A 26,967-nucleotide genomic window follows, 5' to 3' on the forward strand; every position below is an offset into this window, starting at 1 on the left:
TCTTCACACAGTAAAAACAAAAAAAAAGCTTAACGGGTTGACCTTGAACAGATGACTTTTTACAATTCATAGCCCAGTAGTTTAATGGACTCCTCACACTGGGGAACAGACACCCACATACTGTACTAAAGTAGATCTCTGTTTAACTTCACCATGTTTCATTCAAACAGATCAGAAGCATACTAATCACTTTGGAAAAGCTTACAATTTGAGAGATGTGATGGTAAATTTATGGGCTTGTAAAGATCATTAAAATTCTTTTTAGCCACACTGTGGGGAAAAAAAAAAAAAAAAATTCAAAATTTGGCAAATTGCTTGAAACAAATTCACTGAGGTCAACTTCACCACATCTCTCAAATGTGTTTGTTTACCTAGCACAGCTTTAGAAAAACAGTTTCTGTTATTGAACTTCTTGTTACACAGACTCAAGTACCAAGAAGACAAACTGGCAGAATAGCCATCCTGGCTGCAGAAATTCAAATGTTGAGTTGGTGTCATCTCAGCTGAAATTTCCTGATCTGAACAGGAAACGTGCAATGGACACTGAGGATAACTACCCGAAGTATTGAGGGCAGGTAAAGGAACAGTATCAAAATACAACCCCCAAAACACTGAAAAAAACCAAACTAGAAGTACTACTACCCACAGTTCAGACGTTCAGAATATAATTTCCAGTAACACACCTGTCTTGCCATTACATGTGTAGCACTTTATTATTATCATGCCATTCTTATTTTTCAGGTAGGAAGCCCGAGAAAATACTTCCAAGTTTTCTACATTTCTCTTAATTTAAAAGAAGACTGTATCAGAGAGAGGAACTGTCGTTCAAATATATTTTTTTTTGTTTTTAAAACAAAACTCTCTTGCCTCTTGCTCTAGCTCCTCTAGATGCCTTTGCAGAAAATCAGAAAACTAAATGCATATGGATACTCTCTAGCAACCTGCTGGGAGTCATATACTGTAAGTGGCTTAGGAAAATCTTTCTCTCCAAGAGAGAAACAGATTTTAGAAGGCAGGCAAACTTGCACACAAGATAATGAAGTAACTTGTTTCCACATTCCAAAACAAAGTATTTTATTTCCTTCCTGAAAAATCAATTTTGTTCTTTATGGAGTATCCACTGTGTTAAAGGATGCTGTTCGTGTAATACATCTTTTCAGTGGAGGAGATTACTTTAGGTACAGAACATCCCCTGCTAACATTGTTCCCAACATTTGGCAATACAGACAGTAGACCTAATTTTCCGTCATCCAGGACAAACAGTAGGCTTGCTAAACTTTTATCATCATCTCCTCTGAAACACAGTAAAAAATCACTGTTAGAACTGATAGTTTATTAGACCAAAGCTGCCATCAACAATGTCAATTCTGCCTGGTCGTGTTAACAGGAAAATGTTTTACGAGTTCTACCACCGGGCATCCATTTAACTTCCAGCACCAGCTATGCTGTAAAACCGAGCACATAATTTATTTGGTGACCTGCATGTGTGGGAAGCATTATCCAAGCAAAACTTCTCACAGTCTGACAAAGTGCTTTGATTTGCACTGTTCAGATGATTGAACAAAGAGACTTTAAGCAATCACCAACAATAGCTTTTATCTCCAAATGTGCTAAAAGTGTAATACTACACAAGAGCAACCTATTGCTTTAAGGCCAGGTTTGATAAAATACAAGTGAAAGGGTAAATATGACATTTTAAACTTGTACACATCTTGTCCCTTAGGCTTAAGTATTACTAAAGCTCGCATTTATCTTAACTGTAATTTTTAGCAATTTCCTCACACAACACTCATAATGCCTCCATGGTACCCACGGTAACCTTTTTGCTTACATATAGCTTAAAATACACATTCGTTCCAATTAGGCGAAATAAAAAGAAAATAGCCATTCATAATTCCTCAATTTACTGCCATCTTTTCAGACAGTATTCAACAGTCTTCAAAACAGTTTCTAGTTTAAGTCTTTCACATGCAGCTGATGACAGATGGGTATGTCACCGCATTGTCTTCCCTGCATCACAGCCGAACTGATTTAATTACTCCCAATGATATGCATAGTATACAAAAATACAGGTATCCAATCAATTCCCACATAATTCCAATACTGCAGATTCAATAACTTACTGGCTACTACTCTGCAAGGCTTCCTAGAGTTTAATCTATTCTTTCCCTATACTATAAAGAACATCTGATTTCTAATAATCTAACACGTGCCGCAATGTCTTCCAAAATAGAGTCACCTCAGACAGGAAACATGCTCAATAAAATATTATTATATCTAATATTCCATTGTATTTCATATCAAAACAGAATGGGATGTTTAAAAACTTGCAGCACATAATTTTTTTTTAAAACATTCTGCTTCTATGGGCCTATTTGATACTTTAAAAAATTCCTTAAAATGTATTCCATGCACCAATTTTTTTTTTCTTTTTTTTTTTTTTTTTGGGGGGGGGGGGCAGGAAGCAAATGATAAAGGCATTTTCTGATATTTTTACATAAAGTCCACCACAGCATGAGCCTTGGGACACCCACCAGCTCCTGCTACAGTCTGCCTACATTCAGCATGTACACGTGCTTGCTACACAGCATCACCTACCACAGACAGGTGACAAGACGTTAATAATGTCAGAAATAACTGTGTAAAGTTCTCTGTGCAGCTGCTGAAAAAATTCAGAGACCTCGCAAGACACACCGAGTTAAACGTTTAAGCTGTTTTTCCAGTTTTGCTCTTCAAAACCTTAAACTAGAAAATCCCTAGAGTGAAAAGTCAGAGAAAGGCTGCCATCCCTTCTAGGGTTAAAAGATGCTTTTGTAAGATTTTTAGGTCAGATTAACCTTTTGCTCACAATAGGGGCTGGTTATTGGTTTTATTTTTTTACTGCCTTTAACACAGGTAAAAAAATCAATATGAAGCGAGACAAAGGGCTCTGGAGGCCCTGGCTACACCAGCTTTTGGTTTGGCTCATGCACAATCCTACAACATGCTGAGGCTGGGAAGGATTAGCCTGCTTGTGTTGAGTAAACCGATGATACTCAATAAACAGTTTCTGTTGTAAACCCCTTAGGACGTGCAAAGCCACACTAGTTGGCATTAGACCAGATAAGCTGCCGAACCAGCTGTAATCTCATTTAGACCTGAGCTGATCCTCCTGTCCTTTCATTCCGCAGGATCAAAGCAAACCACTGAGGAGGCAGCTGTATTATAGCAGCAGCGCTTGCTGGATGCGGCAAACATTTCATAAATTCCTCTCCTTGAAGCAAGCCTGCACATAATCTACCCAGAGCCAGTTCAATCAATGGATTTCTGAATTCATTAGTCTTATTATTACAGGATAACTGTTTTCTCCACATGGTGTGGTAGTTGTTGCAAGCCAACTTTGCAAAACAGCTCTTATTGCTGACCATTTCTTTCCGGTAATGTGACTTTGCATTTTTGCTGTGCCACATGAAAATGATTTAAGCCACTTCAATGCAGTATTTTTTTTAAAGACTGGAAATAAAACCAATTCACGAATATTCAAGTAGGAAGCACTGAAATATAGTAAATTCTTCCAAACATAATTACTGGCTACCTGTGCACATTGCTTCCATGCATCAGTAATAATGACCAATGTTTTCTGAGCTCAATGACAGCAAATGATAATAGCTAAAGCAGAGATTTTATCATTCTAGTAGCATAAATACAGACTAGAATTACAGATGTGAAAGGAATCATTCCAAGAAAAAGCTTTCTATTTGCCTTTTATTCTTGGTGTTCTCCGGAATTAAAAAGAATAAATATTTTCATTGTTAAAGAAATGAATAGCACAACTTAAAAACCAGAAAACCAAAAATGCAACAGGTCATTTTAAACTAAGCAAAGATGAAATCCAAGACACTGGCTCAAATAAGACTTGAGGGTGCAGCTTTTGATTTCTGTACATCATTTGGAGTTTCCACTGTGCAATTACAGTTAAAACATTTTATAGTGTAACATGAAGAGGTTTAGAAGAACAGAAAGTATAATTCAGAAAAAGTGTCAAACACTCCCATTTCCCATCAGTGAAGTTTGCAATATAACACATATTCACAGATAAAGAAAGTAAAATTAGATTTGTAACTTACATTGGAATAGGAAAATACTATTAAAAATTTTTTTAGTCCTTTGATTAGCTAATTGTATTAATGGTAAAGACTTAAGTTTTCTGGTGCAGTTGCATTACAAAAAAGAGATGGAAGAAAAATTATGCAGTACAGCAGTGATTTTTGGGTCACAGACAAGTAGTATTAGTGGTTCTTGGATCACTCCCTGAAGAACAAACAGTAGCCTAAGTTTGGCCAGATGAATAGGGGAGGCCAGGCTACCCTTATAATTAAGGTAAAAATAGCAGTGTTTGTGAGTTACTGTTATTTGCAGCCAGTATAAGCAGACAATACATTCATGCACATGAACTGAAAAAATGAAGGATCCCTCATAGAGAACTGCTCTGAGTTTACAGAGCACAAGAGAAATATCTGCATCATCTTTGCACACACATCTTAACCTATGCTACACATATCTATTGGACCTCTGTACCTAGCTGTTAATATTCTTAATAATGGTAGGAAAAAAAACGGTCCCTGTAATAAAAAGCTTCAATGAAGTATAATAAAAATCAGATGTCTAACACATGCAAATGATTTTTACCAGATTACAGAGATGAGATGTTTAGTATGAAACTTTTGTTAAACATTAAAGCACAGATGTGCGTGTCATAGGCAGCTGTCAAAGATGAACAAAAGGTATTTGCACCTATGGGCTACAGATGTGTAGAAAACCCCAGCACACATCTCTTCCTCAATCACTTAAAAACCATCTGATGTGTTAGTTAATGATTCCCCTCTCTCCACTTCATTCTTCAGACATAAAGGGGTCCCATTTAACATAATCACTTAATAACAGCAAAGTGATGGGTATCAGAACCCTAATTCTTGTAATATTTGCAAAATCCAGCTCTTTGTAATAATAATAACACCATGATAGCAAACTGTAAAACTGTGTAATTATACTTTAATTGTATTGTGAGGCATGCATTAATCACAAAGTTTAAGTACCAAGGATGGAATTATAATAATTCTGTAAAACAAATTTAAGCTAGCTAAGTAGGTCAGAACCACTAGCATGCAACAGGAGACCTCTGGGAATTTATCAGTTAATGGCTATTTATGTGCAAATGAGTGCCCTCCAACCCTCCCAAATCCTGTGTAGCTGAAGGGTATTTCTGTTAACCAGGAGCACGCTTAACTGCTGAGGCATAAATTAAACCATTTATTGGAATGATTTTAATTCTTCTCTCCCCCCACCCACTCTTACTACTCCCTCCACCCTCACCAGCAGCACAATTTACAGTATTAATTTACATGGAGATAGAGTAATTTCTGAAAACTCTACAGCAATCCTGTTTCAAGGAACAGGAAGAAAAAGCGGTGGGGGGGAAGCGCAAGATAAAAACTTTCAGTAGAAGACAGCCGCAATGGTATACTTAATCTTCAAATCTTCCACAGGGCAGGTTGAGCTATTAGAAATTCCAGAGGTTCAGTATCACAGCCGTGCAGTGGAAACCCTTTCATAATGAACTCTAATGAAATGAAATTCTGTTTTATGTCCTCATGCTCTAAACTTGGAGAAGACAATGAAGCTCAAGGGGGACTGCAGCAACTGTATTTTCTGTCGTAATCCTCAGACTGTACACATAATCAAAGGTTTTCTTTCGAGAAAGAAAACAAAGATTTCTTGGCTGCAGGAAAAAACACCTTTAATTTTTGAGTCTGACTTGGAAAAAACTATTTATTTTTGATGTCTTAGGAAAACAGATACCCTTACAAAATACTCAGAATCAAGATGTATTGAATTTTTACTATGATGTAAAATGGGGATGATTTACAGACAATATAAAGGATTTCTCACCACTTATAATCATAGCAGTAATTCAGTACAGCAAGATAATGCAAGCATAACCTCAAGATTCACTTTTAGGCTTATATTTTCATATGTTTGGGGTTTCTTTTTTCTAAGCACATGCACAAATTTTCTTGCAAAGGCTAGGGTCCCAGAATAATAAAACAGTAAAAGTTTGATTATGCCAACATCAATTAACCATAGCTCCCTGTTACCCTAAACAGGGTCACATCTCCCCAGCGTCTAATAATTACATTGTAAAATCCCTTGATTGCCTGAATATCTTCAATTTCCATACGACATTTGGATAATCATGGCTGTGCTATAGTTAATTATTATTTAACAGGTGATCACAGTGCTTTACTTTCTGATATCTTTGCACCTAAACCAAAACTCCACGTAACTTTAACACACTGAAAGGGTACACACACAACATTTCCTCCCCAAATCAAGCTGTTGTACAACACCCCTGAATAGATAGGTGTGGAGTGAATCAGAGGAAATCCTTGGGAGGAAATCTTCAGCAGCTGTAAAATATTTTAGGTAGGTAGGTGGAACACTTACTGAAGTATTTTCAAATGCACATCACCAATCAATATCTTCCTGCCCAGGAAAACAAAGAATGCCAATGAAAATATTTGCTTTTGTCCTCGTGGTTGACTTTTTGCAAGGCAAGCAAGACTGCAAAAAGCAGTAAGCAAAAACTCGTTGTCCTGGCAAGCACGCATGTACTTGCCCATTCCTCCCTTGTCCTGGCCCCCAACAAAAGCTGAGGCACATCCCTGCTGCAGCGAACGCCCCGCTGCGCGCACCACGGCCGCCGAGGCTGCGTGGCCCTGCTCTGCCGTACAGAGAACCAGAAGGTTTCCGCTTAACGTGCATTTGCAAGCACGCACATTAAATCAGAGACTTCACGCCACTCTTTCATAACAGCCAGAAGTCAATAAACGAACAGAACTATTTGAGAAATACAAAGTTCACTCGTATTTTCTGAAAGAATAGCACATCTGTGTTACCGGAGCCTGTGACAAGCCTGGGGTTACCTCGCCATTCCCCACAGTGAGGGGCTGCAGCCTTGATTATGTCTGTACCTTCCAGCCATTGGCAGGGTCTCAGCATTGCCCTAAGGCTTTAATTAACCCCAATTAGAGATAAACAGGGCCTTCTCCTTGTGAAAAAAGGGAGAGAACATACAATACCTTCAGCGTGTCAGAGAACTAAGTAAAACACAAGCTGCTTTTACCTTTTCTCTACTTGTTCCTCCCAGTAACACTGTCAGGAAGGGACCCCCAGAAGAACATGAGATGATGCACAATGTACATGTTGCAAAGTATGCTCTACTCTGTACATTTTGTTTGCAGGGAGGATAGCATGGCCTAGTGTTTTAGGCTCATTTTTCACATTGCGCACATTTTCACTGTCCCTGGTTTAGTACCACTGGAAAGAAAGCTGGAGCATTTAGACATTCTATTAATGGCACCTGGACTTGCTCCAAGCCAAATAAAGTGTGACAATACACATGAACATGCCATGTATCAATTAGCTTTCTTTAGAAAGTGTCTAAAAAAGCACTTTCAAAAATAGTCTTCTAGACAGATTTCAAGACATGAACACAAAACCACCAAAACCCCTGCACCCTCTTCAGCAGAGCCACTGTACTGCACACACAGCATGAGCCACCCCCACACTCCCACCCAAGAACTAGCACGATACCAAAGCACTAAACAGGCTCAACTTTTTCTGCCCCCAATAGAAAGAGGAAACCAAAAGAGTGCAGATACTCCAAATCAAAATGAACGACAGATTTCAAAAGTTAAATTTTATGGCAGATTATAGTTTCAGGTATGGTGTCTTTACCTCTGATTTCACCAAGTTTTTGTTCTGTAAGGAAAAGCACAGAATACTGTTTAGGAAGCATCACTGCTAATCAATCACCAGCTATATTGAGTGCTCCTTATTATCAAATCACAGAAACATAAGTGAAGGGCTGGGTAGCATCTCAAGAGTCATTTAGGGAGTTCATCTCAGCAGTCTGGTAAGCTTACAAAGACAACCCTCTGGCAAATGTTTGTCTAAGGCATTGTTTAAAAAGTAAAAAACTGAAATCTGATTCCACAACTCTCTCTTGCAGCCTGTCAGAGTGTTGATGTTTGCAGCCTACTTTAAATAATCACACTAAACTTCTGCCTCAAATCAAGCCAATTCCTTCTTCTCGGGCATGGAGAACAGCAGACAACTTGTCTTCTTTGCAACATCCTTTTACACACTGGGTAACTTCTAGCATGTCTCCCCTCAACCTTACCTAGCTAAAATCAGTGCCATCAAACTTCTACAAACATCCTACTCCCATCATTCACTCCTGTGACTCTCTGCAATTTTCGAATGACATGTCCAGAACTGCATATAGAACTACAGCTAGAGACAAAATAAGCAGTTCCTCTCACCTGCAGAAGTTTTATTAACACATCCCCAAATGATATTTAGTTTTATTTCTTTTCTTAAGCAGATGCATATTAAGTCCTGCTTCCTAATACCACACAGGCTACATCCATGACAAAAAGTCACTGTTAAAAGTTAGCCAATATACAGATTTCAATCAAATTTCAAATATTCTTCCAGCCACAATGGTCTTACAAATCCGTGTAAATCAACGCACATGTAAACAGAGGTGAAAACTTAAATACCACACCCACCTCCAATCCCTTTTTAAGATACAAGAGAATCCATTTGAACCGCCATTCACAAACAACTTTGTTTTTCCTCCCTATGCCAGGCAGAAACCAGGCTGGTGCAGGGACAAAACACTGGGCCGTGCAGCCACCTGTGCTGAGCAAGGGCTGTGAGCAAGGGCAGGACAGACAGGTGGGGTAACAGCTGTGGCAGCCACCTCACCCTAACCAACCCCAGATGTGGAGATCCCCTTTGTTTCTCTCACCTCACGGTACATACAGCCTCCCCATACTCTGACAGTACGGCTGCCATGCCAAGCATTCCATGTGCTGTATTAGCATTTCTCCTTCCTAATTTCAGTACTTGGCCCTCAGTATTTCCTCTCGCTGACGACAATTTTTTCCAGAATACCCAAGTAATTTTATATTCTGGTTCTGCTTTCCATTTGAACATAGAGAAATACCCTGTAACTTTTGTCCACAACTCAGATAAACTCTGTAATTCATTTTCATCTACTACAAGTAGTTGTGCTAAACAGCTCCTCATTTTCAGTGATCTGAAGTGATACCATTAAACGCTGATAACACAAGTGACACTGAAGCCTCACACTAATTACATTCTTTATGAATTTTTTTCTCTCATTCCTGTAGACTCACACCATTTTACAGAAAAACTATTCATACCTGTAAGGCTTCTATTTTCTTTTCCTTTTTTGTTTCAATGCCCAGAAACGAGTAAACTGGAAGTTGTTTTATGTCCCAGAAGAAATTTCATCATAAGCAAAAGCATCTCAGGGGAAGAAGAATCAAATGGTATATACTCAGAAAACAGAAAAGTAGAAAAGAGTAAACAGAAAACACAATGTATTTAGATTCATCGCTTCTTTTTGTTTAGTCACTGGTTTCATGAGAGCACCAGATTGCTTTTGCTGATGAGGTAGTCCTGTAAGTTAGTAGTAAGAGAAGCTGACACTGGTGGGTTACAGCTGTCAGTAACAGAATCTGAAACCAATCTGGAGAAAATGAAGCAAGTGGCTATTTACCAACATTACAGCACCAGTGATGGAGGTGGAGGGAACAAACCCCAAAAGGTTGTTCTACTGAACCACTGAACTGAATCTTTCAGATCTGTGCAAACTACTACAGTCTGTGTTGTGTTCAGCACCTGGCAGGTGCTTTCCTCATTTTTAGTTTTCTGCCATTAAGACAAGTATATTTGTGTGTTCAGTTAGCATAAGGATTCTCCTTTGAATTCGTTCAGATTTTTTTCTCCTCTTTAAAGGTCAACTTTCTTTAAAATATGCAGGCACAAATTAATTCTCCTCTCCAGAGATCACCTGCTTTCACAGGGGCTAGCGATGGAGAGAAGACTACAAAGGAAAATATTTTGTGTGAAGCAGACACACATATACATAGCCCAGTGCAGGCAGAAGACTCATCTGACTGTTCTGGAAGACAACAGTGGCTTGCTCTTGTCCCAAGATGTACACTTGCTATTTTATCAACCAGATTTGCAATTCCCTGCTAAGAGAAGAGACCACAAACATATGGGAATAGATGGGCGGAGGCACAGAGTACGTGCATACTTCGGTGTGCTAGAGAGCCCAAGAACATTGTCCAGAGCCAGCTAACCCATCTTGCTTTCTCCATCCTCCAGTACAGAGTGTCTGTAGGAGGCAGCATTGACTCTGACAGCAGCAGCTCGGCACCACAAAGTAGTTGGGAGCTTGCTTCATTCTTCTGTCATTATATAGGCAAGATGACACTGTTCTCTAATCCAGCCAAAGCTGATAAGTACCATCAACCTGTCACTTCCTACATTTCAAATTCTAACATTGCAGCATCAAAGAGTTTTTACATTTCGATTTCTTTTGCTGGCAGCGGTCGGTAGCCTCTCATTCTCCCACGGTGTTCTAATGCAGCACTTGCACACCGGGGTTACTCCCAGCCTGAATAGCAGGTCATCCCCTACTCACTGAGCTCATCTGCAGCCCATGTGCTAGGCAATTTAGATCCAATCAGCCCTTATTTAGCTCAAGAGTAATGAGCAGCATAGTGACACAGACTTAAGCCTGACCCTCAGGACACTGCTCATCAAGCAGTAAAACTGTGACAAAATCATTCATCTTCCACCCGCTGGCAAGAAATAATACTCACACTCACTGTATTACTTTTTCAAGATATAGAAAAAAAAAAAGTCCTGAATTTTCATGATGTGAGACATTAATTTGCAGAAAGCTGAATTCCCTTAAACCCCCCTGTTGCTATGAGCTCACCAGGGGGAAATAGGCCTTAGGAGACTGAAATGGAATAAAGAAAATTGCTTCAGCTTTCTTTTCATTTTAAATAAGCCTTAAATCTGACAAGAGATATCCTAAAGAGAGAAGAAATATATATCTTGTAAGGTAACGAAGAAACAATCAAAATTAAGAGATTAGAAGACTACTTGTATATAATGGTTTTATTGGTGAAAGTATTTCTTTGTTTAACATCCACAACAAAAAAAAAAAATTCCATATGAAAAGCCATTCTCACACCTTGTGTGAAGAATAAAAGAAGGAAAACTGAGAGGAAAGTTAATCTGGAGAAAACAGTTTCAAAAGTGAGACACTTCCATCAGAAGACAAATCTGTGCTTCATGTCCTTCAGGGAGCACATCTTTCTCTAAACAACTGCAGAGTCCCAGGCAGCAGGTTTTCAGTATACTTGCATATGACTTTACTCTCTTTTTTTCGTGGATTTACTCTTTCACAACAGTAAGTCTTGTACTGCTGTCAGGTAGGCCACAGAAAGCGTATGTGGATTAATTTTTGGTAGAGAGAGTGGATACAATGGATGAAACACAGAAAAGTTTCAATCTGTAGCACAGGGGACGGAGCTGTTTATCTTCATGCTTGATGTCTGAGTATTAGACTTGAGTTTCTTCACATTCGGTGTCTACCAAGACCGCCTTTGTTTGGGCATCAACAATCAGAAGGTCCTTTGACAGCTTCTGTTGCTTCAGTTTGTTCTCAAAGTGATTCTAGAACAGAATTTTTCAGATGGAAGGGATCTACAATGATCATGTAAGTCCAACTGCCTGATCAATTCACAGCTGACCATAGCTAAAGCAAATTATCAAGGGTATTGTCCCAATGCCTCCTAAACACTGACAGGCTTGGGGCACCAACCACCTCTCTAGGAAGCCTGTTCCAGTGTTTGACCACCCTCTTGGTAACAAAACACTTCCTGATGTTCAGTCTAAACCTCCTCTGCTGCAGTTTTGAGCCATTTCCTCACGTCCTGTCACTGGATCCCTGGGAGAAAAGCTCAGCACCTCCCTCTCCACATCCCCTCCTCGGGAAGCTGTAAAGCAATGAGGTCGCCCCTCAGCCTCCTTTTCTCCAAAGTGGAGAAGTCCATGGTCCTCAGCTGCTCCTCACAAGATATTCCTTCCAGCCCCTTCACCAGCTTTGTTGCTCTCCTTCTAAGGCAAATGCTCTCCATTACATCTTAAACACCAATATTAAATTGATTTTAATCAATTATTCAGCTCTCACATGGCCTCCTACTGATTCAAGAAAACAGACAGGGAGAGGTGGAAGTTCATATTCTTGCAAACCTGAACCAATGCTAGACATACACGGGAACTTTCTGTAAGCAAAATATTAGGTACGCAACTCCAAGGCACACTGTTATCTCATTCCACTCCTTTGTATAGCGATACTCTCAGAGGACATAAAATCAAAACACCATCAGTTTTAGCTCGTCATCTTTAAAGATCAGAATACAAGGGACAAAGATATAAAACATTATTTTAGACCAAAAAAAAAATCCTGGGAAAACAAAACCAAACCACACACAACCAAACTAAAATACCACATAAAGAGTAAAAAAAAAAAAAGAAAGAAATTCAGTTTTAATTACCAGAACCACATCTTAAGGCAACAACTGTGGGTAAGAACACAGCCAGTATTCCCACAGAAGATGGTAAAAGACTACTTTTAAGGATTTAGACAAAGCAGGCTTCTCAAAATGTTGCTATATTTTAAAGCTGTGCTTGCTTCCCATGCTTGAAAGCATTTTGAGATTAGATTTTCTTCACACTCATTCAAACCTCAGTTTCATTAATGGAATAACTGAACTTCAAAAAAAACCCCGAAAAAGACTTTAAACCATAGGTCAAGTTAGTACAGCAAGGCATGCTTGCTCCACAAGTGTAAGATCTCTGCTGTGAAGTCAAAAAGGAAGGACTTTTGTCCTTTTTCCACACACATAAATGAAGTTTATAGCAACTTTTAATTACTTTCCAATGGTCATTCATTGGCACTGAGATCTCCCAGGCTTAAACTAAGATCTTCTGACTGGCGGTTCAGTGGTTTAGTCACAGAGTTGCCCTCTCTGCTTACCAGGACATCACAGCCAGTAGCAATAAACATACTCACGAGATGGGATGGGTAAGAGAAGACTCATGCTCTTCCAAACTCCTCTAGATACAGTCTTCAGAAGTTCAACATCAGAAAATACATTTTACAAAGACTAACACTAAAACCCCTGTGGGGGAAGAAAAGAAGGAGGGAGTAGGGAGGACCTTTCTGTTCTTCTCCGGAGTTTATCTGCTGATTTACATGGTAACAGAGAGGGGGAGAGAAGCTTCTGTTGGTCTCAGAAAGCTTCCCACAGGCTGTTTTGATGGCAAGTATAACACAGAAAAAAAAAAATTACAAATAACTATACATTTCCATAGCAAAGATACAGTGGATAATCCATTCCCATCATGATTTCTCTCACAACCTCAAGCTAGATGCACTCTAACAGACAAAAAAACTGGCTCTGCTGTTATCCGTGGCCCAATTATTAATGTAACTTTTAATTAGAGACAAGTTCACCTGATTAGTATTCCTGAAGAGCTTATGGAATTTACACGCTGAAGTTTTCAACAACTTTTTGTGCTCTTCAACACTGGCAGAACAAACGGGTATAAATACCCAAGGATTGTTTTCAAAACAAAATTACCATTTATTATGTTATTAGGTTTGTGGTACTTCTTATTTCTCCTATGGGAATCAGTAGCAAGTCTCCCCAAAACGAAGCAAAGATGTCTTAAGCACAGCAGTGGCTTCACACCTGGGCATGTACTTGTATAATCCTGTAAGTCAGTGCTAATACCCTACAAAACCCAAATGCCAGGATGATGATAATGAAAGAAAGCTTATGTCAGAGCAAAACTTGATTACAATAAAAGACATTTTAACATATTTCAAGTGCTTCTTTTAAGACTAACATATTGCAATGATGGAGCCTACTATTTCCAGGCACTTGGCAGATTGATCTGTGTCCATTTTTACAGCGCCTTCTGTCAAATTCATTACGTGCCTGTGTTTTTATTAACCTAGGGTTTCTTTTTGTGTTATGAGGCACTCACATGACAGGTAATGCTAGATATTTGGAACAAATGAAAGCACACACGGGCAAGCATTCTGCGTTTACCTTTCATTAAAGAAGAAGAAAAAAGAAATAAAGATTCTAAAATACTGCTTAAAAACAGAAACAAAAAATAAAGGAAAACTTATGACTGAGCCGGAAGCTGAATGCTCCAGGTAAACATAGGAAGAAAGTGCTTTTGGGGAGTTTCTTGATTGTTTACTGTTTATTTTACATATGTTTTTAAAAAGGAGACTGTATTAAAATACAATCTTACACTTCATACTGAATCTCACTATGAAGATCAAATACTTGGCAGTGCCAGCAAGTAGCATCTTGTTTCCAATTATCCACTCACCACATATAATGAGTTATCCTGCCAAGTCATAGTTCTATTTAAATCGATAGACATTAAAATTATCATAATGATAACAAAAAAGTGGTTTAAAAAAAGCTTATTTAAAACAGTCCAAGCATAGGTAACTACAACAATGAAAAGGTACCAGTACTTTTCTAGCAGAGAAGAAAAATACAAGAAAAACCTGTAAAGGGTTATTTTAAAACACGGCAGTGTGAAAATGATGAAGGTAGGGGTCTCTTTTTAGTTACCTTTTAAGAATAAAGAAAGAAAACAAGTGCACTTTCAAAACCTTGTATGCCAAGTTTTAGCCCAGAGCAAGTTTTCACTGCCATGTTACAAACCCTTGAAAATAAAGGTTTATAATGGAAATGCTGACAGACCCTTAACCATAGAAGCACGAATAGCTATAATTAAAGAAGAGCTTTTGGCTACACCTCACTCTGCAAATGAAAGATTGCCACTTTTACAGTATCCTCAAATAAAAGCAACTGGCAAATCTGGAATGAGATGCTAGCGATCCAACAGGATACGTTAAAAGGGTACTGCTAAAACTATTTGACATTTTAAGCTTTAAATACTAAGGCATTTAGTTGATGTAACCAAGTCAGTATTTTGGTAATGCTACTTAATCAGCAATAAAAAATGCTCCTGTGAGCCATCATCTGGGGTTAGCAGAAAGTGGCACATGAAGTTATTTCCTAACAGCCTAAAGGGAGCTGCTTCTCTCTTTAATCAGTGATCCCACCTCCTTCCTACCTGTAAATTCCCTGTCACAGAGTTATAAAAGTATTAGAGTGCAGTGTAAAGAAAAATTACATTTATGAAAGACCTACTATCTTACATCTGCCTGGATTTTAAAAACAAGAGACAGAACGGTGTTGAGCCATTTCATCCTGTCCAAGTTTGCAGACAGACCAGGCCTGCTCAGTCTGCTTAAGCCAATAACAGTTTAACATCTGGCTGGTAACAAAGTCATCCAAATCTTCTGAACCAAGAAAGTGGTTTTAGTGTTGTTTCACTTGTATGGGAACAGAGGACTATTTTCAGTGAGTCTGTCAAAGTGGGAGAGAGAACCCGTAACACTTTCCTGTTCCATACAACATAAAGATCAAAGTGTCTTTAAGTGTTACGGAATTAAGCTTCTCTGTAGATGGGATAAATAGGCAGGCAACACTAACCAAATGTATAAATACAGAAGATGAAATATAGAACTGTTAAAAACAAGGCTCTGATAGTGCCTCTCATACCAATTAGCATTTGAGCATGTTGGTAATTCGAATATTTTGGCAGACCTGTTTTTTGTAAGAAAAGGTACAAATACTGTGCTGTACCTTGTCTGTGATGACCTGAGAAGTCTCTAATGAACTTCTACACTCTCATCTCTGTGTTACAGGAGGGCTACATAACCCCCAGTTCTGGAAAGCTTCAAAATAATGCCAGATTATGGAACTGGCAAGTTTTTCACCGGTCTCAAATTTCTCCCTATTTTATCTTTAAAAACAACGCAAGAAATGCTGTGTATTAGCTAATGGAGAAAATGTCAAAGTATTTTTGAAGTCTCCGATTTACTTCAGTAAATACATTCAGTTGAACTGAAATAATAAATAATAAATCAACTAAACTTAGTTTTGTGCTTCATCTTTTTTTCAAAAGACTGCCTGAAAAACAGCTGTCTTCGGATGTATAAGCTATTGACAGCTGCAGCCAAACTACTAGACAATAACAAAGAACCTAGTTAAAGAGAGATCTTACATACGGGCCTCACTGTTCCTATTATGCCATCTTCCACCGCTCCTTCCCACATATTTCAGTCTTGTACATTTGAAGTAATGGCAGATCAATTGGTGCCTCTTAATATCTTATTAAAAAAAAAAAGCAGTTTGGGCTTCAAACTGGAAGACTACTACTCAAAGGCATCAGGAGACAAAAATATGCTTATTGAAGGGCATTGTGGATGTTGAAAACTGAACTAGTACATCAAAGCAGAACTGCCTGGCAGTGGTAAAATATGATTTTTTTTCCTTGCCTATTGAGCCACAGACAAGTATTTAAATCTCCATAACTGATGTATTTGATTGCAATCTTGGTGAAAGAGAAAAAAAAATAGAAGAGTCTGAAAAATAGATTCACTGAAAAAAACCCACAATCCAACCAACAACAGCAAAAAAAAAAAAAAAAACCACAAAACCAAAAAACCCCCAAACATACAAAACCCCAAACAAACAAAAATAACCCACCACACCAACCCTCCCTAACTTAAGTAATTTAGTACAGATAATAGTTCTGAAATTTCATGTGCCAAAAGAAAGATGGTATTGCCTGAAATATTAGTAACAACTGGTCTAGCTTTCTACACAGCCACAAATTCATAACAAAATATCAGGGACATCAAACCCAGTGTCCTGAAATAGTAAGGAAACATTTCTAACATGCTAAATGCAGTGAAGTGTTGGTGGATTTTTTAAATATCATTCATAATCCTCCAGAGATTTCTCTTTCTTTTTCCTTCCTTTCAGTAAGGAATTAATATGAACTACAGTTTAGCACTAAACACAAAACCAGCATGCCAATCTATATGCACAATTTAGCTAAATAACTTACCGAAGTCTGGCTAGAACAACCTGAAGAAAATTTAGGACCATGCTCAGTTCAGCTCCTCGACAAGCAGGCAGCAGCATCGTAAAGCCATCATTTAGCAACTTTTCCTCAGAAAGACTCAAGTAGCAACTGATCTCAAACACTTCTTGAACACCATCAATGTAGGTTGAAAGTAGAGTCCAGAGATTTTGTTTCTGTGTGTAGTCATTTTTGGTTACTAAAAACTCCTTTGCCTTCTCACGGAAAGCATTTGAGAGTCTCTCAGCTAGGACACTGATGTCCATGTTCTTCTCAACATAAATCAAAAGGAAAGCAAGGTGACCTCTCCAGATGAGAGCTCTCTGAGACATGGTGATGGAGGACGGAGTCAGGAAATCCAAAAGATCCAACACTCGACTCACTATATCTTCTGTCTCTGCAACAATTGCCAGCATGAGGAACAGGTTAAAAAAGTTCTGCAGCCCCACTTCTGTCATCTCCTGCATTCTTCTCCGATGGAACTTGGAATAAATTCTACATTGAAAAAAAAGAAACAAAAAACCCAGGAAAGTTTCTTAGAGTATGCAATTTTCTCTCTGCTTGATAGACTAAAATTGTATTTTCAAGCTTTTAGTTTACAGTTATTTCCTTCCAATAACCCTTAAATTTTAAATATCCTCTTTTCCCTTCTCTTCCCTCTTCTACTCTTTTGGCTACTGGAACAAACATACTATTGCATTTTCTGCTCCTAATACAAGATACACACTAAGATTTTTCAACCCCAGATAAAGCCTAACCCTTCCCATTTATCCAACCTCTAGTACAAAGTTGAGCACAAAGTTATGAGCAGACTCTCTCTACTTTTTCTGTGATGGGTGTCCTCCATTCTATGCCTTCCCATCAATCAAACTTAGCCCATGACGGCTGCTAGGAAGTGATTTGTTGTTAAGTGGAATCTCTCAGCTACAGCAAAGAATTCCTGTACAACTTCTTTCCTAAAACTCTGTTATTTCCAGGTGGCACAAAGAAAAATAAAAAAAAAAAAGAAAAAAAGCAGAGACTCTCCTTTCTTTAGCTACCGATTTCTGTTCCTATGTTATACACCCAGAACTGCTGCGATCGAAGGCTCAACTGCGTAACCATCACTGCAGTAAAAAGGGTGGAAGATTTCTGATGGAAGCTCCTTTTCTCCACAGTCCTTTGCCAAAGCCTGTACCGACCTGTATGGCACACCTACTGTATGGACTGTGGGTTTGGGAGAAAACAGGGAAACTGAGGCATTTGGGAGAGAAACCTTTCTCCAGCAGGAAGATGTTAAGAAACCTAAAGCTGTGTTATTTACATGACAGTGCTAAAGTCATATGTAGCTGACGGTGAAAAGCACTGGTATTTGGCAGCTTTGAAATGTCTGAGAAAAAGTAGAAATCTTTTTATATAGATATTTTTTCTGTGACCTTTGCTCAGATCTGGACTTTAAAATAAGATTTAAAATAAAGTTACTCCTCCCCACAAGAGGGGAGTAAGGTGAAAATGGCTCAGCTTTTTGATTTTTGTGTTTAAAACTTCGGGTGTATCCTCCACCTTTAATTTAAAGTACATTCCACATCCAGCAGTTAAATATCCACAAATGTTGTTTTCCTATTCTGTCACCTGGAAAAACAGTTGGAAATCACAGAATCACAGAATCACAGAATGTTAGGGATTGGAAGGGACCTCAAAAGATCATCTAGTCCAATCCCCCTGCCAGAGCAGGAAAACTTAGGTGAGGTTACACAGGAAGGCGTCCAGGCGGGTTTTGAATGTCTCCAGAGAAGGAGAATCCACAACCCCCCTGGGCAGCCTGTTCCAGTGCTCTGTCACCCTCACTGAGAAGAAGTTTCTTCTCACATTTAAGTGGAACCTCTTGTGTTCCAGCTTGAACCCATTACCCCTTGTCTTACTGTTGGTTGTCACTGAGAAGAGCCTAGCTCCATCCTCGTGACACCCACCCTTTATATATTTATAAACATTAATGAGGTCACCCCTCAGTCTCCTCTTCTCCAAGCTAAAGAGACCCAGCTCCCTCAGCCTTTCCTCATAAGGGAGATGCTCCACTCCCTCCTATACCCAATGGTGCTGAGGTTATCAAATCTAGCCACCCAAAATTACGGCAAATCCAATTAATGTTGTTTAGTAGTAAATTACTACTGACAGGCATTTACGTTTGTCATGCATCAATTAATGCTTGGTTAGCTGCTGAAAACAGAGTTCATCCTAAAATCATAGCTGTAGGCTGTTAAATTTTGCTACTTGTGTAATTGATTTATCCAAGGTAGAAATGATGGATACTGGTTGAGCAGACTGACACACTATATGTTGTGTATTATTATTTCACCTCTTAAATGAGGGGAAGTAACAAGCTACAATAGCACAAAATGTAAGTATAATTTGTTTTCAGCAAAAACAGAGCAGGCTAATTAAAATTACCAACTAAAGCAAGACAGTGACTCAGCATCCAACAACATACTTGTTTCTATGTACTTGCAGTAATTTTTAAACCTGAACTTTACAACTCATTCATGATGTGCATATAGACTTTATTTTCCCTTTCTGACAGCCAAGATAACCCTCCTTTCTTGCAAAAAAATATATCATGTATCTTTGTAAGGTATGCATACACATGTGCATTTTTATATATTACTTGCATACAAAAATATTTTAATACTTAGTAAAATTTTAATTAATTTTATTAATATTTTTTAAACAAAAACCCAAACCAAAACTAATTCTAAGTCTCCTATACCCAATGATATTTTTAAGTTAGCACCTTTAATAATCAGTACAATCTCATTACTATAAGCTTTAAGGATTCAGTAAGTATATAAAACACCAGAATTTTGATTTAGAGCATATATATTTTATGGGTTGTTATGTCATGACTGACCATATCTCTTAAATAATATGTTTCAAAATTAAATGAGAAATTCAAATCCTCAAAAAAAATATTGTGAGAAATTTTGGAAACCATGGAAGAGAAAATATAAATGAAATTGGAGGACTAGCAAGAGCTAGTCTGCATGTTCTTCAACAGCACATGGCTTACCTGCAGCACAAACAGAATTTCTGTGATTTTAATTACATTACCTGTCTGGCAGTGGGGTTGTACCACTGCACAGGCTGCCAATGTGCCAAAGTTCTGGCCTACGGGATGAAGTAAATCTTCACAGGCTATGGATGCCAAGGTGACTCTTGGACCCAGCTTGTGGACCCTGTCACAGCCTCAGCTGGCAGCAGAAGCTTCAGGGAACAACTGCCTTCTTCAAATAATGAATCATCCTTGGTTCCTCATCCCTTTCACTTTCTCATGAGCACAGTGACCTCCCACCTTGCTTTGGCATGTGGCTGGAAAGGCCATGCAGTCTGACTAAACACCATGAGACAAACTAAATAGCAGCCATACCGTCCTTTAATTTGTTTCCAAGGATGCACACCACCGTTCTCTGCCTCTTCTTTCATCAGCCGTGCCAAAATGCTGAGAAAAATGAAGTAACTGTTGCTGGACTCGTACAGGGCGGGGACCTGCTGTTCACAACAGCAACTTTTTGCCAAATCAAGCATTGCCAAAGAAGTTTTACTAATACTTGCCAAACCCTTCAGACCAAGCCAAGGAACAGTGAAGCAACTGTTCTAAAAGAGTAAATCAAGCCAGAAAACATTATAAGTAACAATAAATGCTAATATTCCAAAGGTAATAAGATGCAATCCTTCACACAAACAAAAGGACATGTTCCTCAAACTCAAAAAAAAAAAAAGGCATTGTAACTATGTGCAAAGTGGTTTTACATGACATTATAATCAGTAGTCCTGATGAAAAGTAAGAGTAAAAATGTATTATAATTCATTCTATTGTGGCATAATGTAATGGGCCATAACATATATTTAAACATGATTTCTTAAATATATCAAATTTAGGGATACTGCCATTGACTAATCAGTTTTACAAAAGTATGGCAGTCAAGCTTGGTTAGAAGAGAATCAGAATTAATAGCTTAAAAATCAAGGACCATCCACAGGCAATTCCACATTTTTATAAATTCATCTACTTACCAGGTTCTTGCTGTAATAATCCCAGAGTATGCTGACAATAGACAGGTTCAAGTCCCAGAAACTACACAAAGTCAAACAGCACTGAAGATGCATTCGTAAGTGTTCCTCTAACACACCACTCTTGATAAAGGAACAAAAAGTTTATTGTAGAAGCTGCTTTTTTTTCCCCATTTTCAATGCTACACGAAGAAGCTATAACTCATTAACTTATCTCTGCCTGGCTATACAGTCATGTGAAAAACATTATTTGCTACACTTTCTCAGAACACTGTAAACAATTACACCAATCATCTACAATAACTTCTAATCATGTCTGCCTTCTCATGAACAATTAATGCAGGGCATATGGCTTCTGAAGCGGTATATTTCTAAAACAACTTGAAAACTGAAAAGGCATTTTCAGTTGTCATAGAAAATTATATATTCAAGACATTATGTATAACAATAGAAAAGCACTAGAAACAGAAAAACAATAGAAAAGAAACTCTTCAAGAGACTGATTAAAAAACGTACACAGTAGTAGTTCAAATATAATAAAAATGCCTATTAATGAAAGGTGATCCTCAATTATTGCTTTTATAAACGACATTAACAATTAAATCAGCAGTCTTCCCCAAAAACAATCTTATACAAAAAAAGCGACAGAACTGCAGATGTTTTCAACAGTTGCTGCGTTTTTTAATGAATAAAAGCAAGAGTCTTGATATAAAACAAAAAACTGCAGATGAACGTATCTATTTCTCTAGAGAGATCTAGCCAGTTACAAAAGACGTAAAAAAAATAAAGAAGCCAAAAAAAAAAAAAAGGCAAACCAAAAAAACCACACCAAAACATGTACCCTTTAGAAAGAGAATGCTTAGTCTTAAAGCTGTAATTTGTGCATAGGATTATGTTTAGGATCTAATTCAACAAACAATGCTTCAGTTAAATTAATTCAACAATAAACGTGGTATTGTGGGCAGCTTCAATTTTAACCATTATTTACCTGTTCAACAACAATAGGTTTAGAACAGTTTCCAAAACCAAGATAGTTCTAAAGGCTTTATCTCAAATTTAATATGAAAGTGTTCTCCAGACTTCAAATATCCCTGGGATTAATGGATTCTCTCATTGCTCTTTTGCTTAAAATGGTTTCTTGCATGGCTGGAAATACTATCAGAACTCTTAAGGTACTCGGCTTTTAATTTATTGCCAAAGGGAGGAACACCAGATTCTATAAAAATGATACTACTGTCTAAACATTTTTCTCTTATGACCTCCTACTGAAGTAACAAAATTGGTTTCCTAGAAATCCAAGAAATGCTTCTGTACCTCTTTTAGAGTAGATTAAAAAAAATATAGCAAAGGTATAACAAAACTGAGGCAGAAATGAAACACAAAGCATTTCTTTTCTCAAATGAGAGAAGTCTAAATAGACAGATTGCTATTAGTTCTTACAAACAAAAAAGCTTTTGATTCTCACTTAAAATAAAACTTTGTAAACACAAATTCATCTTACACTGACAATTCATAAATTTAGTCATTTTGATGTTGCCTACTATACAAATGCAGCTATTCCTAGCACAACAATTTTCATTTTGTAGTACAAACAGAATTGTAAATCAACTCTACTTTTGTTATTAGCCCAGTAACAGAAATCCAAATTACAAGAGAAGTAGGGAATACCTCATGTAACCACTTTCCCCATATATGTCCTTTTTTGGTCATACAGATGGGAGATCTTTCACAAAAGCAATTGTCTTAAACTCTATCCATTAAAAAAAATACAAAAAAAGAGAGCAGTTTCTGGCTGCGAAAGTCACCAGTCTCTCAGCTATTTGAATCTGAAATATTTACAGCTCGCAGTATCTTTGCTTCCCGTGTCCATTGGTCACCTAACCTGAACAGCACCTTCACATCTCCTTGCTCAGAGGAGGCTGACTATGTCCTTAGAAAGGAGGAGTTCCTACCTGGAGACAAGGCACTGCAGCACCCACCCCTCTGCCACGTCCACCTGGACATGGGGCACCTTCCTCAGAAGTCTTTACCACCTCCCGCATCAGGCGTGTGCTGGATGAAGGTGGCTCAGGCTCTCTGCTGTTCATGTGAGCGCTGCCCTCTCTGTGCTGGGGATCACTAAACTCAATGGTTTCACTGAAACTACCAAAAAATGCTGCAGATTTAGCATTGGTTAGTCATTTTTGCATCCCAGTACTTAGCTTTAACATCTTTAGGACAGCTAACTCCAACTTCTGCTGATTTGTCAAAGGTGACCATTCTTTTCTCAACTTTCATGATGTTCCTCTACTCTCAAAATCCATGTCTACGGCAGTACCCATTAAACCATCTTTTCACAACACAGCATTTGAAGCTTACATGAAGAGAAATTAACAGTTACTGGTAGGAGAGAGATTATCAATTTACATTACAAATATCTCATCTGCACCTTTTTCAGATGCTTTTGAACACACATAACTATGCATTTTTGATTTCATCTCCATTCCTCCCCCATTCTTTTTATATTCCCATTCTCCATTCAAGGATGTCCAGTCTACAAGCTTTTGAAGTTAGGGAGCAACAAGCACAAGTGGATTATGAGGTTGATGGAAATACTATATACCAAACATAAGTAGTATTTAAGCTCCCATATACTTAAAAATGACGTTTCTAACCATCAATTCCTTCCCTCTCTTGCAAATGAGTGACGTGGCACTATCATTTAGACTAACTTATTTTGCATGGCTGTGCACCTCTAGTACAAGTAACAGAGGGTATATGCTGAAAAGGATGGTTTAGGTAGGACTTAATAACAAACTCAAGCCAAGTGTTGGTGGGCAGTATCATCAGTACTGTCCTGTTGTTCAAAGAGCTCTATTCTTCCTTTTGTCTTTTCCTGCTTCTCCATGTTCTTTTCATTATTGAATTTTTGATCTCTCATTGTGCTTCTCATTCCTACATTTTCTGGTCTCAAAAATACTCACTCAGCAGACAGTACAGAGACCCAAAAGGATAAAAAAAGGTAAGAGTGGCCACATGAAACTGAGAGAGCAACAGAGGAGATGGACATGTCTACTGGTAAAAGAAAATCTTCCTGGACACTGCCAAGATGGTTGATGTGCAGGGGTAGGAAGCAGGATGCATTTTTTAATAGAAGTACCTACATGCAGTCATGCATGCACAGATAGGGACTAATGCTCTCCAAAAAGCATTTCCTACAGGCTGCTGACTCCATAATATAAGAAAAAATAACAAACAAATAAAAAAAAGAAAATTAACTAGATGGCTCCTTAAACAGTTGGTAGTAGTTGCAAACATATCCTTGGCAAATTAGGGTTTGCTTTAATCCCAGCAGTGGTTGCCCTTGGAAATTAAAACAGATATTTGCCTCATATTACCGTGTCATGATTGACTCATCCAAATCTGAACGTGGCCACTTAACTGCCTTCCTAAACTGTCTACAATACTTGTTTAACAGAAGCATCAGAAAGCTGTACAATTTACATATATTCAACTTCAGAGTAATCTTTATTCAAAATAATAAACATTCACAAGAGGAATATTTTGAAGAAAAATGTAACTACGAGTATCCTCCTACTGTTTCTCAGGTTGCTGACATAAAGAAGACACAACACAGGAAGGTGGCTAAGAAGGTACTCACAAGTTCGGGTTTTTTTTGGTCTCATCTAAACCTCTCCTGTTTCTCTCACAGAACTGTAAGCATCCAATAAGTGATGACATCACTATAGTTTTAATGTATATGCACAGTATGTGTATTCAGTTATACACCGTGAAATCATTCAAAAAGAGTTAAACTTTCAAGCTGAAAGACTACATAAACAAATGCTAGAGTTAATGTATAACGTGATTTTTCAAACTTTTAATATCCTATTGTTTCAACTTTCCTAACAACTACAAAATATCTTTTTGTAAAAACTGTAGTTGTAACAAGTATTGTTCCCTACTCCAGCTTCCACTACAGCTGTTGCTACTGCATGATCAAGGCAGTAATAATAATAATAAAAGAACCAATTCCTCTTCTGCTTTCAACAATGGAACTTTGCAGATTTTTTAAAAATTTCCTCTGAGACCAAACACAAAAATAAACAAGTTTATTCTTGTTGTAGGCATACACAAATTAAAGAAATTATTTTCATAGGTGTTGCTGATACAGCATTTGCAATTTGTACTATGCAGCTTCAGAACAAATTTACAGAGCTGCAACATAACATATTTAAAAATGTGATGAACAGCATATTTAAAAGCATTTTTAAAGGAGGTCAGTTCTGACCTCTGGGCCATAAAGCACTGCATTAACAGTTCTGCAGAAAGAAAAACGATAAGGTATGAAACGAGTGCTCAGAAACTAGAACCTTATCAGTATGAGTTTGATTCAAGCCTGTAAGACAAATTGCTCAGCAAGGCAAGTCACCTTCCCGCTGTGATGAGGATATAGCTGAATTTTCAATGCAACTGACTATCTCCCTCATCATGTCTCCTCAACTTGATATCCTTACATTCAGTATCTGGTTTACATTTTCTAAGCATCCAGTTCTTATTCTGAATACATCTTGTCAGAGTAGCCATACACCTACCCTTCCAGGATAATTATCTTTTTCCTTTATCTGACAATTTAGCATCAAGCACAAGCACTTTAAAGCAAGTGTAACTGCTAACAAGGAAGGAACTGTATACTGCCATAGTTCAGCTACGTCAAGGATATTCATTTACCTGTGATAAAAACACTAGAATTCCAAAAATACCCTTGTTAGTTGGACTTTGTTTCATGCCCTGTCTTTTCCTGAAAGCATCCCTGACACTTTCCTTGTTCTTTATTTCTTCCTTTGCACACTTACTTGAGCATCAGTGGATTTTTTAAGGAGTTCTTCCACAAATTTCCAATTGGACTCCTTCTGTTTCTGAAAAATAATGATTATCAGCGTGAAATAGCATCTGTATTCCTCATAGGAATTATGTAATATTAACAGGAAAATAAGCAGGCAAGAGATTGCCAGAAATATTTCATTTCATGACAGCATATTGTAGTCATCACTGAAAACAGCTTTTTTATGAATGTAATTGATATCTGTCCTAAAATTCAGGCGTCTAAACCAAATAAAGAGTATGCAATTTAAACTGGTTTAAGTGACTCTTGCAATCTCAACCTTCACTTTTAGTAAAGAGGCAAAACATCCAGGCATTTTTGATTATTACAAGCAGCATGTCTTACAATTTCTTTCTTTAACATTCTCTAAAAAGGAAAATAAGGGGTAAGAAGAAGGAAAAAGTACAATCTCACCTTTCATGTTTTTTCCTTTTCAATGGAAAAAAAACACCCCACTTCTAACTTATTTTTCCCAGGCCAAACATTAACGATTTTTTTGCCCATTTTGATAAGGAGTTGGCCAGATAGTAATGGCCTATATAGATAGAAAGAATACAGGGTAGCTCAAATATGGTACATAATTCACATTCTTGAGCTTGTGAAGATAGATGACTATCCATTTGAATCAACTAGACCACACTAGTGAAGTAAAAGGGTTACATGGCAAAGTATATTGAAAAGGAAGAAAAAAAAAAATATTTAGGAAAAGTGGAAAGAAAATGGTAGAAGGTTTTGCAACTAAGACTGCTTCCCAGAAAAAAAAATAAAAGGCAACCAAGCCAACATACATACAATTCTAGGAGGTCCAAAAATCATCTCTTACTCTCAGTTATGTATATAGCTTATGTAGGTGACTAGATGTGTGAACATAGTACTTTCATCATCATCCTGCCTTACTCATTGCATCCACTATCACAACTCTTAAGCCTTGTAAATTATTCTGCAGATATTTGTCCTTTAAGTGCCTGCATAGAGCTTACAATAAAGAGCATCTTATGTTTTGGTAATGGAAATAACTACTTTTCAGCAGCAACACCATTGTGCCCCATCCTCTTCTGCTAGCGATTACACTACTTAATGCTGTGACTTGG

The 26,967-nt window shown here is 37.8% G+C and overlaps 1 protein-coding gene across 1 annotated transcript in view; it reads right to left on the reverse strand.

The window, feature by feature from the left end:
• The window catches only part of MMS22L (MMS22 like, DNA repair protein), a 94,947-nt gene that overhangs the window by 37,195 nt on the left and 30,785 nt on the right, over nucleotides 1-26,967 (reverse strand). The window contains exons 11-14 of the mRNA XM_065631963.1: nucleotides 25,848-25,910; nucleotides 21,016-21,135; nucleotides 20,369-20,595; nucleotides 16,954-17,463 (exon numbers count right to left, since the gene is read on the reverse strand). Of these exons, the coding sequence (XP_065488035.1) occupies nucleotides 16,954-17,463; nucleotides 20,369-20,595; nucleotides 21,016-21,135; nucleotides 25,848-25,910 (920 nt within the window). The remainder of the gene's footprint in view (nucleotides 1-16,953; nucleotides 17,464-20,368; nucleotides 20,596-21,015; nucleotides 21,136-25,847; nucleotides 25,911-26,967) is intronic.

Source organism: Caloenas nicobarica, chromosome 3, assembly GCF_036013445.1.
Source record: "Caloenas nicobarica isolate bCalNic1 chromosome 3, bCalNic1.hap1, whole genome shotgun sequence".
In the NCBI taxonomy this organism is placed as follows: domain Eukaryota; kingdom Metazoa; phylum Chordata; class Aves; order Columbiformes; family Columbidae; genus Caloenas; species Caloenas nicobarica.